The sequence below is a fragment of the Prosopis cineraria genome, unplaced genomic scaffold (genome assembly GCF_029017545.1).
Source record: "Prosopis cineraria cultivar Desert tree isolate PC_DT_omini unplaced genomic scaffold, ASM2901754v1 PC12, whole genome shotgun sequence".
Lineage (NCBI taxonomy): Eukaryota > Viridiplantae > Streptophyta > Magnoliopsida > Fabales > Fabaceae > Prosopis > Prosopis cineraria.
The window spans coordinates 36,468,112-36,484,932 of record NW_026555343.1 but is presented as its reverse complement, the minus strand read 5'-3'; the positions used below and the strand labels follow the sequence as shown (position 1 = coordinate 36,484,932).

General features: G+C 31.0%; 1 protein-coding gene across 1 annotated transcript; it reads right to left on the bottom strand.

The window, feature by feature from the left end:
• Positions 1–5,474: 5,474 nt before the first annotated feature.
• On the bottom strand, positions 5,475–13,708 carry LOC129288267 (pleiotropic drug resistance protein 1-like). Its single transcript, XM_054924773.1, is given in 26 exon segments — positions 5,475–5,777; positions 5,887–6,141; positions 6,253–6,424; positions 6,518–6,745; positions 6,831–6,964; positions 7,239–7,322; positions 7,435–7,725; positions 7,823–8,155; positions 8,268–8,428; positions 8,582–8,662; positions 8,742–8,898; positions 9,005–9,108; positions 9,221–9,381; positions 9,532–9,597; positions 9,599–9,846; positions 9,962–10,243; positions 10,321–10,622; positions 10,981–11,071; positions 11,184–11,240; positions 11,965–12,041; positions 12,205–12,228; positions 12,231–12,363; positions 12,445–12,529; positions 12,637–12,725; positions 12,849–12,969; positions 13,045–13,708. Coding segments are annotated over 26 exon segments (4,335 nt in total). The 5' UTR covers positions 13,386–13,708; the 3' UTR covers positions 5,475–5,519.
• Between the last annotated feature and the right edge of the window lie 3,113 nt (positions 13,709–16,821).

The following is a 16,821-nucleotide window of genomic DNA, read 5'->3' as shown; positions in this document are numbered from 1 at the left end:
ACTTTTGTTATGCTGTGAACTAACATATGTGTTTGAAATATGTTTTTAACAATTTTAAAAAACATATATAAATAAGTTTGATATAAATTAAAATTTTATAACAGGACAAAAATTAATAAATTTTATAATATAATAAAAATTTCAAAATGTATTCATTATATTTGTTTACTTTATACAAAAAATTTTTTTAGCAAATATATATTTTTAAATAATTCTTGTGTTAAAGGGAGTATTTTGGTCAAATTAAAAGTTTTAAAGTCAAATTTAAAGGTTAATTAATAGTTGGATGGATAGAAATAAAATATCAAATATATAAGGGAGGTTTATGTAACTTATATTTTAATTTTAAGGGAAGTTTATATGAGTTTTTAAAAGAGAAGAGGGGTTTATGTAATTATAGTATAATACAAGAGTGATTAGTATATTTACTAAAAAAATAATATTGCATTATTTTTGAAGATTTGGAATTATATTATTTCATACTCTTTCTTTTAAAAATGTAAGATATTTTTTGAAAAGTTAAGTGATAAAAAATATAAGGCATTTTTTATTTTTTAAGATATAAATGTTATCTTTTTTAAAATATTTTTATTGAATAAATTATTTTATAATCATTTTAGGGTGAAATACCCTATCAAAAAAGGATAAATATAAAAAGATAAGATTAATTTAAAGATAAGTAATTATTTTATTGAAAGATAAAATTCAATTAAAAATACTCTATATGTTTTCAATGGAGGGATTAACTTTCTTAAAGTTTCTTCTCCCTAAATACTTTGGAAATAAAAATATATTACAAACCTTAAATAAGACTCAAGCAAGAGTTCCATATCACAGCATCATTAAAATCAACCGATGGTTTATTTCCGTCTTATAGGGAATATATATATATATATATATATATATATTTATTATTTTATTGTCTGAACAGGAGTAATAAATATAATAATAATAGGCTGCTCCGTCTGACGAATTTTTTTTGAAAAATATGGGATGGCTGCTACTAATTCTTTGAACGTTGTTCTGTCTTTATGCTTAACTAACAGTCTTGTTATTATTCAATGTGTGACAGGTAAATGTAATGTGTAGTTATCTTGTCTATATTATGTAAGACAACTTATGTTGTTAGATAACAAATTCATGCCAAAGTTATAATAATTGAATTCCAAATATCTTCCTTTCATTTTCTTAAAAAGAAAAAGAGATATGATTGTGTAAAACTATCAAAATGCGTTCCCCTTTGTAGAATCTCATAATAGCCCATCAATCCTCCTCTCCAACATGTTATCTTACCCAAAGAACTAGACGCACAGTTGACTTATTGTTCTAGGAGATATCAAATCAAAAATTATTTGCTGGCCCATAAGAAATTTCTTAAAAAATATTAATTGAGAAATATAGATAATTGAAAAATGTTTTGAATCAGATTTTAATTTCTTTTTTTAATTCATAGTTAGAATATTGTTTTTATTTTAAGATCTACATTTTCAAAAATTAAAAAAAATATACATGATGAAAATCCCTCAAACTAAATTGGTCAATAAAAATTCAGTTCACTTAATAAATCTCGTGCTCCAAAATAAAATTATGCTTTATTCTGGGGTCTTAAGATACAAGAATATAAAGTATTCGTACAAAGTAATCTAGGGAAAATATTAGTTAAGGATCCCTATGGTTTTTTAATAGCAAAAAAAGATCATATAATTATGAAATATCACTACACTTCTTTGGACTTCACTGAAAATAAGATTTAGAGGAAAAAGACCTGATTTCCTTTGTTAAGTGAATAGAAAACGTAGCTGAATGAATATTCACTTGTTAGTGATATATGGTTACTTGTCAATACTTGAATGGTTGCTTGTTTATTCAAAACTAATGCTTATATAATTAAATATGTTCTATTAGCTTTTCTAAATCACGTTGTTCAAGAATGAATGAGTAGTGTTTGTTACTTTTGTATGGTTATTTGTCAAAATTTGAATGGTTGCTTGTTTATCTATAACCAACACTTATACAATTGAACTTGTTTTATCATTATTAATAAGCAATCATTCCATTCAAGTATTGACAAACAACTATATGCAAGTAACAAGCAACTATTTGTTAATGAGCAATTTAAAAAAAAATAATAAAATATGTTTAACTATACAAATATCCATCTTTAATATATAAGCAACCTTTCAAGTTTCAACAAATAACCATGTATTAATAACAAGCACCCACTGGTTTATGAACAACTTAGAAAAACTGACAAGACATGTAATAATCATATAAGTATTAGTCATGAATAAACAAGCAATCATTCAGTTATTGACAAATAACCATACATTAGTAACAAATGGACATTCGTTTAGAGTTATGTTTCTTGTTCACTTAGCAGGGGCAATCAAGTCTTTCCCCCCTAAATCTTATTTTCAGTAAGTCTCAGGGGGTGCAGTGATATTTTAGAGTTATAGGGTCCTTCTTTGCTATTAAAAAGCTACAGGGGTCTAGGCGATATTTTCCTAATAATCTAATTAATTATTGTAGAGCTTGTGAATGAATCTTGACCCCTTTCTTTGTATATAGGGCAATAAGATAAAATGATCTAAATTATAATCGTAGAGATGAGTTATATAATGCTGTGTGTTTGCGTGGGGTGTGATGTGATTAAATTTGAAAGTTGAAATTGAAATGCCTATCAAGCTATGCTATCTTCCAGAAGGCAAAGGAGATATTTCACTCAAGTTTTACATTATGGTAGGTAGGTAGGATGTTGAAGTCTCATGGCATTAACATCAAGTTTAAAATGTCAAAGATTTGAATCGTCTCAAATGATATATATAACTAAGCACATCATATCTATTAAATATAATATAAATTATTTATAGAATTGTAAGACCTATTTAACTAACCTTTATAAGTACCTTTAAATTATATTTGGAGTGTGTTTTTATTAAATTCAAAAAATAGTTAAATCTCTCAAATATATTTTTACAAGATATAAATTGAAATTTAAATGAGCACGGTCAATTCGAAGGAGGGAAAATGTCCAATCTTCACTTCTCAATCATAATTGGTTGATCTTTTTTTTTTTTAAAAAAAAATACTATACTTAATCATGGGCTGAGAAGCCCAATTGACTTGATAAATTGGGCTTCAAGAAAAGCCTTGCACAATAAATTAGCTCACTTTTTTAAACATATTTCAATTTCGAGTTTTTGAATATTAGAACTCGTGGAACGGGGACCTCTCAAAAAACTTGTGCCATGCATTGACGCTATATTTGCTATTCGGTACAAAGTACGAATGAGAATGAGAATAAAAACAGGAATAAACATGAGAGAGAAGCTTTCTTAAAAGCTTATTTTTCCAGTACCACCAATTTTTAACATGCTAGACAGATATATTTAATTTTCCCTCTTCCCTTTCTATTATAGAAAGGACTTCTTCTATATTTGCTAAATGTAACCTAAGAGTGTTGATAACGTACAGAATTTCCAGCAACAATACTTCAATTTGGAGGAACGAAACCATGGATGCATTTCTCAAAGTCTTCACTTGAAGAAGACGATGAAAAGCTTCTGAAATTGGCTGCAGTTGAACACTTTTCCTTCTTCCAATTGTTTGAATAAAAACCTCATCAATCATGTCACCTTAATTTATAGATTGATGTAAAATCCATTTCTCTAATATTGGATTGCAAAAAAGACTGAGATTGATCATTTTGTTCAGGTAAAAATTAAAAATCTATTGATAGAGAAATAAAATAAAAGTATACTTTTCCTAACTAAATTTGTTTATGGAATGGGCCGAAGCCTACAATGAAGCAAAGACTAACAAAAAAGGTAATACTGGGTGTTGAGTTTAATGAAATAAATTAAGCTCCCATAACATTGCAAATTAAAATTTAAATTCTCACCAGCTATAAATATTTGTGCCCAACCATATCTTGAATACTATTACTTTCAAGATAAATTTTTAGATAGACCCATTGTGTCATATTATTTATAGTTTATCCAATAAAATACATGACATTCATATGTTATTAAATATAAATTATTTTTCACATTAATAATAGTGAAGAGAGAAAATATAGAACATTAAATACAAATTTTATTATAAAAATAAATTCATTAAAACTAATGAAACATAATATTTTATTTGATTAATAGTGAATTTTTTTTGAATGAATCATGAATGACATTAGGTTCATTTAAAAATTTCTCTTGCCTTCAATATAAGGACACCAAAGAATGATTTTTCAGAGGTTCATATTTATATACATATTTGGTAAGACACCACTCTATATTACTTTGATATTTTTTCTTTGACAACTCTGACCAATCTCTTGAACAATTTTTGCCTTTTATAATCCAATATTAGAGAGATCAATTTCACTAACCTGGCAAAAACGACTGGAACTATATATATATATATATATATGAAGATTGAGAAGTGGAGGCTCGTTTCAAAAGCTTTTCATAATCTCGCGTACACGTGAAGTCCTTGAGAAAATGTGCATGAGTTTAATCCTCCAAATTCAAGAGCTGCTTCCTCTTTGGGGATTGAGAGAAATTGATGTAACAGATCAAATAAATAGCAAGGAAACTTGAACATATTAACTCTTTGGAAAGGTGTGAACCATGTGATGTAGCTAAACAAAGGGAAATATTAATAATATGACTCTTTTTTGTTTTTTAAAAAATATTAATGAATAATGAAAGAGTATTTTGTAATTTGCCCTATAAGTAAAATCAGTTGGATCATTTTATTTTATTCTTTGGACAGCTCGAAATGGGTTTGGCGTCCTCTTGGATTAGAAGTCCAAACACGTGAATGTAGAAAAAACTTTCATAAGCCCACTTCAAGAGCCCAAAAAAAGGTTCGGGATGTAGAACAAAATTGACAAAAGTAACAAATAAAAATAAATTTCAATAATAAATATGGAAGTCAATGAAGACGATTTAATTTTTTTTTTGTTTTGTTTCCTCTTGTATTTTCCTGATATTGAATTCAATCAATTTTTCTTTTAAAGTCCAACAACTGTCTATTGATTTTTAATTATTAAAAATTCAATATTATGTGTTGTGGTTATTTTTACTTTATGCAAAAAAAATTTTACATATATAAATTTAAAATGTAAATTTTAAAAAATTCATATTTAAAATTGATCCATCCAAACACTATTTTACTATCTTTAAAACTATATTAATTAATTATAAATTGGCTATTTGATAGGACAGAATTCATTTTCACATGTATCCTACCTTTATTAATTTTGATAGAATTTGATTTCATGTCTATACTCATATAAGTAAGATGAGTTCTTTGAAACTGAAAATTTCATGTCTATACTTCAAAGTTATAAATTTTATTGATAACATTATTTTTTGCTTTAAATCAAAACAAGCCTTACCTGCACGGTAAAATCCCACTCCTTTATTGCCTTTAAAACTGTATTAATTGACTATGAGGCTAAAAAAACTCAAAAATACAATTGGATGACACTGTGAATAATATTGATTAAAATTTAAAGTTTATCGCCTCTGAAAGTTGAAGACTTTTATAGAAAAGGCAAAGATGAATGCAAAGAAGACAGTGAAGGCAACAACAACAACAGCAACAACTCCAACAAAATCATCTTTAAATCCAAAATAACTTTGAAGAAACTCATTTACTGCTACACCTCCCTCAATGGTCGACGTCACATCTCCATATTGCGAAGCCAATAATCCATACAAAGTCCACGCTACTGGACATGCCCAATAGTACCATCTCCACCACACCGGAATCCCCTGTTTCATTTCATGCTCATTCATTAGCATTTGACAAATGAGTCGCATTGTTTATAATATGGCTTATTAGAGTGTTTATATAATATATATATATATATATTGTACTTACGATTCTTGGGATGAGGAATCCTGAAAAGAGATTCCACACTGCATAAAATGCAGCAGCAACAATGGCAGCAACATGATGATTTGGAGTGACAGCTACAGTCATCATGCCATAAAATGTGAAGTATAGGAATGTGAAGTACATAAAGAAGAGATACCAAAAGAATTTTGCTACAGTCCAATCAAATCCCATCATGGCATATACTATCACACCATATGTTACAGCTTGTGCCAGAATATAAGGTAGCTCTATTGTAACCTGACAACACAAAACACAAGATTTCATACCTTAATAATAATATACAGTTCGATCATGCTACATAAAAATTGCATCTTTATTAAGATTGTTGTGTAGTCATTGATCAATTACTTGTGCAAATGCATAGGGAAATGCTGAGTACATTCCTGCAGCTTTTTCTCTATAAAATACAGTTCGTTCAATAGCCACCACTGGTTGCACTGAAGATGCATTTTGTATCCCAAGGAAGAGCACAGCATTGTACATTGAACCCATGGCATTATATAAATCTTGTTTCTTCTTTCTACAAGATTTAAAAAGGAAGGATAAGATTGAACATTGGCATGAAGAAGAAGGATGTAGTGCAGTTCAAAGAGGTTTGTGAAATGGAGCTTACATTTTGGATCCAAGATCCCAGAACATTGTTCCAAAGATCAAAGCTATAAAAGTCGTGAACAAGTGCCTTACTGCAGTATATGGAGGGTTTCTCCAGTATGACCAGTGTTGTTTCCATAAGCAAGCCATGCATTGCACCAAAAATGGTTGTGCATATTGTGTAGCAAAATAGAGCTCTTTTGAACCAGGAATAGGCTTGCTCAATTCTGCTATGAGTTCTTTATTCCTCCTAAAGTAAGCCATATAAATGATGCTTTTAGAATAGTCTCGCTTATTGAATAGTTAATTTATATTAAGCTAGGAATATGATTTACCTGTATAGTTCAGATTTTTTGTATAGATCTGAAAAATCAACACCTAAAACCATTTCTTGTGCTTGAGTTGTAACTTCTAACATCCAAGTTGCTGGGTTGTACCCATCTTTAATTTTATTAATCCCTTCAATCCCCTGGATATACAACCAAAGGTATAAATATTGCAGTATTAGTAAACAAGAAATATAATTTTTAATTGAAAGATTAAACTTAAAGGATGAGTGTACTTTTGCAGGTTTTGATGTTTAATGATGGGCTTAGTTTTAAGTGACAATTCTTTTTGAGTCAAATTTTAAAGTGTACTTATAGTAAAGCTTAATTTTAATATCTTATCGAGAAACTAATATGCATGATTTCAATGCAAGCTAAACTTGTCATAGCCCAAGAATAAGAACAAACACATTTTACCTCAAAATACTTGATGAGATGACGAGAATAACGACCTAATGGCCCAACATAAATTTCTTGTCCTCCTCGCTTCAATAATAAAAGCTGAAATAACATTTTTAATTTGTTAACATGAACCAAACATTATCAGTATAATTGATGATGAAACAAATTATGCATGGTGCATAATCTTTTTCTATCTTAGTCATTTTCTCACCTCATCAAAAGCTTCAAATATGTCAATGCTTGGTTGGTGAATGGTACAAACTACTGTTCTTCCTGTATCTACTGTATTTCTAACTGTTCTCATAACAATTGCAGCAGCTCTTGCATCTAATCCTGAAGTAGGCTCATCCATAAAAATTATTGATGGATTAGCCACTAGCTCAACAGCTATGGTTAGTCTTTTGCGCTGTTCAGTAGAGAGACCACTTTCACCAGGTAAACCAACCAAAGATCTCCTTAATGGGTTCAATTCCACTAGTTCCATCACTTCCTCAATAAACATCTGTAAAGATTTATAAGAACCAAGAAAAAACATTATCAACCTTGAGCTCCAAACTAAACATACTGACACATTAAACTTTAAGTATTCAAATGCAAACCTTTCTACTTTTGGAATCAACTTCATGTGACAAACGAAGCCATGCTGAGTAAAGTAAGGATTCATAAACTGTGACATGAGGAGAGTGAATATCATTCTGCTCACAATAACCTGAGATTCGAGCAAAAGTTTCTTGCTTTTTGGGATATCCTGAAATAGTTATGTTGCCTTCAATATATCCACCAGTTTTCCTACCCGCTAGAACATCCATTAAAGTTGTTTTTCCTGCTCCACTCACACCCATCAGAGCTGTGAGAACACCTGGCCTAAATGCTCCACTAACACCTCTTAGAAGCACTAGTTTGTCCTCAACTACACCTTGCATCTTCATCTCCTGCAAGTTTAAATAAATAGAGTAAGTGTCTTTTCAACCAGGACAATATATTATTTATCTCCATTAATGTAGTTCTCATGTCAATAAAAAGTTAACAAAAATCACTAGTTACCTGAGGCATGTCAACAGAGTAAGTAATTTCATCAAAGGTGATTGAATGTGGTTCAAATGGAAGAACCATTCCTCTTTTCCTATTTTGGCTTGAATTAACCATTCCTTCTGACATTACTGATGTAGACCTTGAAGAGGCACTCTCTTTATCATCCATGCTACCTGTAATATGGTCATAATATATAATACTCAAGAACATTTACAATAACTAAACTCCAATCCATGCTTACAATATAGCTTTTTTATTCATTATTATCAAAAGGCATAATATAGCTTTTGAAAGCAGAACACATATGCCAATTTTGTTTGGTGCACCTTGTCTACTTGTTAACTCAATACTTTCTTGATCTTTGTCAGGAGATTCTTCAGGTATTACAGCTTGTGGCTTCTCAAATGCTGCTCATTTACATGTTTACATGTCAATAGTACAATTCAAAGCATCATCATAAGAACAATTGCAAAGATAGATACTCACGACTGAGAAATGTGAGTGCTAGAGTGAAAGTAATATTGAGTAAAAGTATAAATCCAATCAATGCTCCAACACCTATCCAGTACCAATATGCATGTGTGAAGAACCCACGAGACTTGAGAATTACAACTCCCAGTGGCTCAGATGAACCTGAGACGACCTTTCATTGCAAACATAGAAAATTTATCAATTTATTAGGGACTATAGTAAGGCTTTCATTTAAAAGAAAAGAAAATTTTTTATTGATGGGTGATGGAAGAAATTACATGGTTCCAACTATGCCCAAGGAACTCATTAACCATTATAGCATTCTGGCCATACATCATAGGTGAAATCCAATAACCCCATATCCACCATTTCTTGATATCCTCTGTTGGAGAGGAAACCAAAGAAAGAAGCATTATGCAATGTCCAAATTCAATCACTTGGAGTTTCAAGATCTTGTAATATATATTTTAATCTATAAATTATTCATATCCTACCTCTTGACAAGATGAAGCCTCCCAATGTTAGAAGAGTGACTATTGCAAATGCTCCAAATGTATTTGCAATTATCATGTTTCTACTTGTTGCTGCAATTGTTCTGAACATTGCAGAAGCTAATTGTCCAAGTACAAATAGTAGAAAGCATTGCTTGAAAAACCTACATGAACACCAAGTTTCTATTATTTCAACAATCATTTTAAATAAAATTCTCAATATTATCACACTAATTCACCTTTAGCCCCTAAAAGTTGATGGGTGCTTAAGTTATTTAAGCAACCAAGAAACAATAAAAGGGTTAACTTTTTACCTGCCAGCATTCGAGTCAAATCCAATAACATAATAGGTTAGGCCAACCCAAACAATAGCTTCAACCAGTAATTGGGATCTTGAGGATCCAACCAGGAATAGCATATGCCCATGCAGGATAGAAAAAGAGGTCTCGTTGCTTGTAGAAAACAGGAAGCTTCCCAATAGTCATAGACATCTCAGACATCCCATTGAACATTAACATTACAATAGCAAAAAACAAAGCTCCAACATAAAATCCTCCTTGGTCCACTGAATCCTTGTGCATCTCAGTTCGTAGGAATACTGTCATTGCTATTATTGCCATTATTGAAAGCTAAAAGCCAAAAAAAGGAGGAATCAAACCCCAATTCACATGATTGTATATTTCGTTTTGTCTAAATTGATGTGTAGGAATTGAAAGAGTGAATGAGTTGAACATAGCTGCTTACCTGGCATAGCTTGAATATGTAGACAAATGAGTTCCTTTTCATAAGCAAGAACTCTCTTGAGAAATTAACTTTGAGCAATTCCATCTTGCTAATACCATATTTCTTGGTTGTTAAAGCAGCTGGATGGTTCTTGGCCTTATCAAATGGAACAGAAAGCTCATCTCCAATTTTTCTACCCACATGAAATGATTGAAATGCCTCAGCAAATTCAGTCACTGTCACAAAACTGTATGGCTCATCTCTATGCATCCAATACTGCTCTTGATCCTTCTTTGAAGTAACCTACAAAAACAAATAAATATGATTTGAAAATATGAGTTATATTTAGTTTCATGGATCAAAGGTAAAGAGTGGCTTACTTCTTGAAGGAAGTCAGCAACACCTTTCCTCTCAGGACATTTAAAACCCATATGCTCAAAAAACTCAAGGACATGTTCACGTGGTCCTTGGTACACAATTTGGCCATCAGAGAGAAGAATAATGTCATCAAAAAGCTCATAAGCCTCAGGTGCAGGCTGTAGCAAAGAGATAAGTGCAGTTCCATTCATAATGTGAACAATTTGCCTTAGACATTTCACAATTTGAAAAGTTGTAGAACTATCTAAGCCTGTGGATATTTCGTCCATGAACATTGCATTTGCTGGTCCAACCATCATCTCTCCTGTATCCATATCAACAATAATGCAATTTACAAATCTTAGGTTTTGATTTAGAAAATCATAATATAATCATAATATACACACGTTATTTCAAGGTTGAGCTTTCTCTTCAAGTTTTATGGTCTTTTAAGTATCCAGATGAACATAAAGAAGGCCTACTTTGTATACACTACTTCGCATGTACCTGAACGGGCCAGGACCATTATTCCATCTGAAGAGAATCCAAACTTGTTATTATGATGCTAAATCAAAACATTTATGGTGTACACGACAATTTCTTGTGCTAGTTACAGGTTTAAGGTTTGATCAAAAAATGAGGTCAGGTTTAAGGTTTGGGACAAGGAAATTGAATAATTTGACCTGTAGTAACACGTTTCCGTTGTCCGCCAGAGATGCCACGTAACATTTGATCTCCAACCATAGTATCAGCACAAATTTCCAGCCCCAAAATCTACAAAATTATTATAAAGTAAATACCTTGTTTTGCTAATTGCTATTTATCGAGGACATTAATATTCAAATTAAACTTTCTGTAAAACAATAACACTTCGTTGGTATTGTACCTTAAGTACATACTCAGTCATCATCTCGTTTGCCTCCTGGCCTTTAGAGGCAGTTGCCTGGCATATTAGGACTTAGAATTATTTTAGTGACTATGTAATTGAAAGAGAGAATATATGTAAAATATTAAAAGTTCTAAGCTAAATATAGTTGAGTCAACAATATACATACATCACGTAAGATGCATTATTATACATCAGTAGGTCCCATCAAATTAATGTTCATATTTATTGGCATAGATATAATAATGGTAGGTACCACATACCTTTATTGAGTTTGAAAAGAACAGAGAGAGAAATGTATCTAAAATCTCAAAGGTTAGACTTATTTGCAAAAGTTGAGGTTATGGGAAATTTTAAGAAAGTCAGAGGTAAATTTTAGAAAATTTACTGTAATTAATGAGAAGAAAAGAGATGAGATAAGTTTTATCAATATGAGATGAAACGAACAGAGACAAAATAAGACTGATCCATACATTATTTAATATATTTATTATCGATAACGATATTTTAACATGTGGGTCCCATAGAGATAATTTTTTCCCTTGAAAAATTATATCTCCTAATCAACCTGGGGTAGATTAGTGACGTCAACAAAACGATATGCCTGCGTTGCACAAACCATTATTTTTTATTTATTTGGAAAAGCATTAATAAGCTCTTACTGTAACATTGAGATTACTTTTGTGCATAGTACAAACTATAAAATCCATTCTTAACATATATATATATATATATATAGATGTATATATACACATAAAAATTAAAAGTTTTAGGACTTGACCTTCATGTAGATATCAATATCTGGATCAGGCTTAATATTTGCTTCTATCTCTCTTCTTGATAGCTCAGCAAGCAAGTCTGTAACATTATAATAATGCCAATTTGTGAAGAAGCAAGATTAAATCCTTAATTAGTAGATTAAGAACAAGAAATTAAAAGAGAAAGCGATATATATATATATATATATAACCCAGAAAGAAAAAGACATAAAAAAAGGGCAAAAAGCTATTAATTGACTAACCATAACGTGATCCTACCCCTTGGCACTTGCAGAAAAAGCCAAGGTTTCTCTTACTGTCATTTCTCCAATATGTACATCGTTTTGACTTATATAAGCTGCTGTTCTTTGAGCTACAAACTCATTCATTTCATGTCCATTATAACTCACTTTCCCTGAAACCTACAGGATTCATATTAAATCTAAATTATTGATTAATAATTAATTAAGATGATCTGATTAAATCAGTTACATAGTTTTTACCTCAAGGTCCGGATCCAGTTTTCCCGCAAGAGCCAAAAGGAGTGTGGTTTTTCCAGAACTTGGAGGACCCAAAAGTAGTGTCATCCTTAAAAAAACATAAAGAGGGAAATCTCAATTATTACGAGACACACAAATATGAATAAAATAACATGAAATAATAACTTTGGAGCCTGCCTAATTCTCAGTTCTCACCTACGTGGTCTCACAATTCCATTAACTTTTTTAAGGATATTCATATGCTTCTTTTTGCTTGGAAGAATATGGAGACAATTCAAGCAATTCTGGATGATCAAAAGATACAAGTTTTCAGAATAATTATAATATTATATATATATATATATATATATCAAACACCTCCACCAACCCCAAAATATTAAAACATTTACATGTATGTGTAAATTTACCTCAAATATATTGATCACGAAGTTGAAGAATGTCGGCATCGCTCTACTTCCAACATAAGCCTCTGCCTCGACGTTCAAAAGCTCAAACCGAACTTCGATTGTCGGAATCTCAATCCCAACTCTTCAGAAAACAAAAATAAATAAATCTGTAAGAAATAATAAATAATTTAAACTGGAAGAGAAGATTAATTATTACCGATCAATTCTTTCCCTGAGTTTCAACAAAAACTTCTCATTGTCTTCTTCAGCAACCTTAACCAATCTCTCGAGCAGTTTCTTTCTTTCTTGTAATCCAATATCAGAGACATCGATTTCATTGATCTCTCCGTGTGAAGAGGTCAACAAGCCTTTCCTTAAACGACTATAAGTAGGAAGCCTCTCAAGTGCAGCCCATTTGAGAGCCTCTTCGTCGTCGTCGTCGTCGTCTACTCTGTGCGAAGACCTCGAAAAAGCGTCCATGGACGTGTTCCTCCATGCTGAAGAACTGCTTGCTCGTAACAAACTGCTACTGGCTTTGTAAATATCACCACCCTCCATTATTATTATTATTATTGTAGCTAGCCAGCCAAACAAGTCTCAACTATTCCAGTGAAACAGAAGATGGTGTGTGTATGTGTAAATATAGAAAATTTATGGAACTGAACAGCTAAGAAAGCTGAAACAAACTCTTGTGATGAGAAAGGTTTTCTTTATTTTTTTTGCTACAAGGGAGTAAAAACCTCGAATTTTCATGAGATTTGAAAAGTGGAGAGTTTTAAGGATAAGATGACAGAGAAGGCAAGACAGGATTTGGTAAGGTTCACACAAATTTGTGGACCCTATGATGATGGCTAAATATAGGTTCTTGCATTAGCAGGAGTTATGACTCTTTTTCGTACACAAAGAAGATGAATATAAGCTTTTGCAGCTGAACTATGTATGTATATGTGTATGTATTTGTTATGATTCATGCTGCTATTTACAAGTTGACCTTGTCCTCCTATAAAATAAAAGAGAAAATGTGACGAATATGCTCATAATCCTCAAGTTCAGTAATCAACTAATGGAGGAAAAAAGTGAATAATAATAAAAAAATTGTGGAAAGAGATTATTCACGGAGATATGAAATCTATCTATAAATTATCTCCCAGATTATTTATATAGTATAGATTAATTGTTATGAATATTGATTATTATTGATTATTATCGCCTATCGCCGCCATGTAACATTTTCGTTAAAAATTATTATTATTATTATTATTCGTTACAATTTTATTTTAATTTCATCTATCTTGTAATAATTATTAATTCTAAAATTAATTTAATGATGATTAATTAGTGGTCAAGAATGAGATTGAGATGTTTTACAATTTATTAAGGCTTTTTCAAAAGATATATAGATAATAATATTAGGAAAGGTTTAAAATTATTGAAGTGAATTGGTTTGTTTTTAGGGCGAATAAATTGGTCAGTTGTTATATTAAATGTGAAAGGTATATAAATCGGCTACATACGAAAAAATTGAGTGCTACACTATACAATTTATATAAAAATTAAGATTAATTCATACATATGATGCGACACGTATTTTTTACAAAAAAGAAAAAGTAATTTCCCCCTTTGTGTACACAAGACTAAGAATTGGTGTATTAGTTATTTAATAAAATTTTAAGATGCTTTTCTTGTTTTGTTTTAACGGGAACAAAAAAAGGTTCAATGGATAAATAGTGATCATGATTCATGAATCATGACATGATGGACTGACTAACGATGATTAAATATAATTAAGAACTCTTTTAAAGCAATTTAATAGTGATCCCATTTTTCTATCTGTGCATTTAATTATGGGAGAATTTCAACTGTCCAGTATTTTACGTTTAGAAAAAATATAATGAAAAAAGAAATGTATATAAATATATTTTACCTAATTTTATCTATATTTTTTCTAATATTGATTGATTCTCTCTTAGCATGACTCACGTTTTTTCCCCCTAAAACGATCTGTTGTCAAAACAAGGATTCTGGTTTAGGATTAATGTTGGACCAAATTGTGAATATAATGAGCAACACATAAAAAGTGATGCAAGAATGAAATGTTTCAACCTTTTGGGTTGGTCATGGAGGGCATGGCAAGAAAATTTTGTTTGGATGAGTTGTGTGTCAAAAGCTTACTAGAGTTAGGGTATGGCTCTAGATATATGAAGTATTTATAAATTATCTACCAATAAGATCAGTAATGGACTTTAAATTTATGACTTTATAAATTATTTGCCAACAAGATCGGCAATGGACTTTAAATTCATGACTTTATAAATTATCAATTAAATTTTTACTAATTGGATCAATCTTTATTACTTGACTATGTAAATGCATTTTACTCTCACAATATTCCCCCAATCTTTGTCTACTCTTCGACCAAAAAAAAAATTCTTTGTTTGCTCATTTCCATTCTTCTATACTCCACCTCGTTGACAATATTTAAAGATTATGAATTTATTGACTTTCAAGTTTTGTATATAGGATTCGTTTTAATTATATATATCAAGCATGGTTTAGTTGGACTAAATGATAATATTTGAACATTTTATACTAAGATCTCCCTCATATAATTGCATCGATGAAAGCTTTGTGGTAGTTGAATATTATAGCAAAATTAATCTAGAGACTTTTTTTTAATATTCTGACTTTTTTTAATTTCAATACATTTTTTATGTTTTGGTTGAACTTTTAATAACTTTTATGTTATGTATGGATGCATGTGGATTTGAATTTGAACCAAATACATTATTTGGGTAATTAAAAATGTGTGAATTTAGATTTAACTCAAATTTAAATTCCAATCCTACCTTAATTTCTTTGTAATTTCAAATCCTTTCTAACCCTCTGTTATTTCAAATTTTCATGTAAGCCTCTCTCTTCCTTTGTGTTTGTTTGTTGACTTCGATAACTTCTTGACTCTAACATCGCTGCCTCTGGTTGGCTTCCACTGGGATCATATTGTTAGCATCGATTGAGACTAGATGACTAGCTTCAACATAGACCAAACCATAGTCGACAACCAAGACTAGAATGTTAATGCCAAGTGGGACTAGATTGCCGGCATCAACTAGGACCTAACGATCGATGCTAACAGGGACCAGACTATTGGCATCGATTGAGATTGGACTGCTGGAGCCTACCATGACCTGACCACTAGCAATGATCAAGACCAAACAATTGACACCAACTAAGACTTAACCACAACACCAATTGAGATCGAACGGAAGACTTTGACTTAGACCTGATTGCCAATGTCGACTGAGACCAAACGGCCAACTTTAACTAAGATCAGACCATTAACATCAATCAAGTTTAGGAGTTTCAAACTTCAATAAACTTTCAACAACCCTCCTCAACTACTTAATGCCAGCTTTTTACTGTCATCGTCATTCAAAGTCAATCCAGTGCTGTAATCTAGTATCGGTTTGCTACCATCATTTGGTGCTAGTCTGTCGCATCCAATTGGTGTTGCTCTATTGTTGCTGTCTCATTCAAGATTGGTCTATGACCACTATCTTCAATCTGTCCGCCTTCATTGTCCGATGTCAAATGCTGTTGTTAATATGAAATGGTCTGATGTCATCATCCAGGTATAATCCGCAACCCTCAGACTATTGTAATCATCTTGTGCTAAAATATAGGCGTTGTTTGGGATTGGACTATTGATATTGACCAAGACTGGACTGTCATTGGTGATTGAGATTGGACCACTGATGCAGTCCAGGTTAAGATAGCTGGAGTTAATCAAGACTAGATCAATAACTTTTATTAATATCGAGCCGCCAACATTGTCCAAGTTGCCTTTAAATTCAAGCATAAAATTTGAAATTTGAAATTTTTTTATTTAAGATCCAAATAAAGGGTTTTAATATTATAATTTGAAATTTTTTATGTTATATAAATAAAGAATTTAGAACTTATAAATTTCAAATGTAAGATTTCAAATCCAAATTCT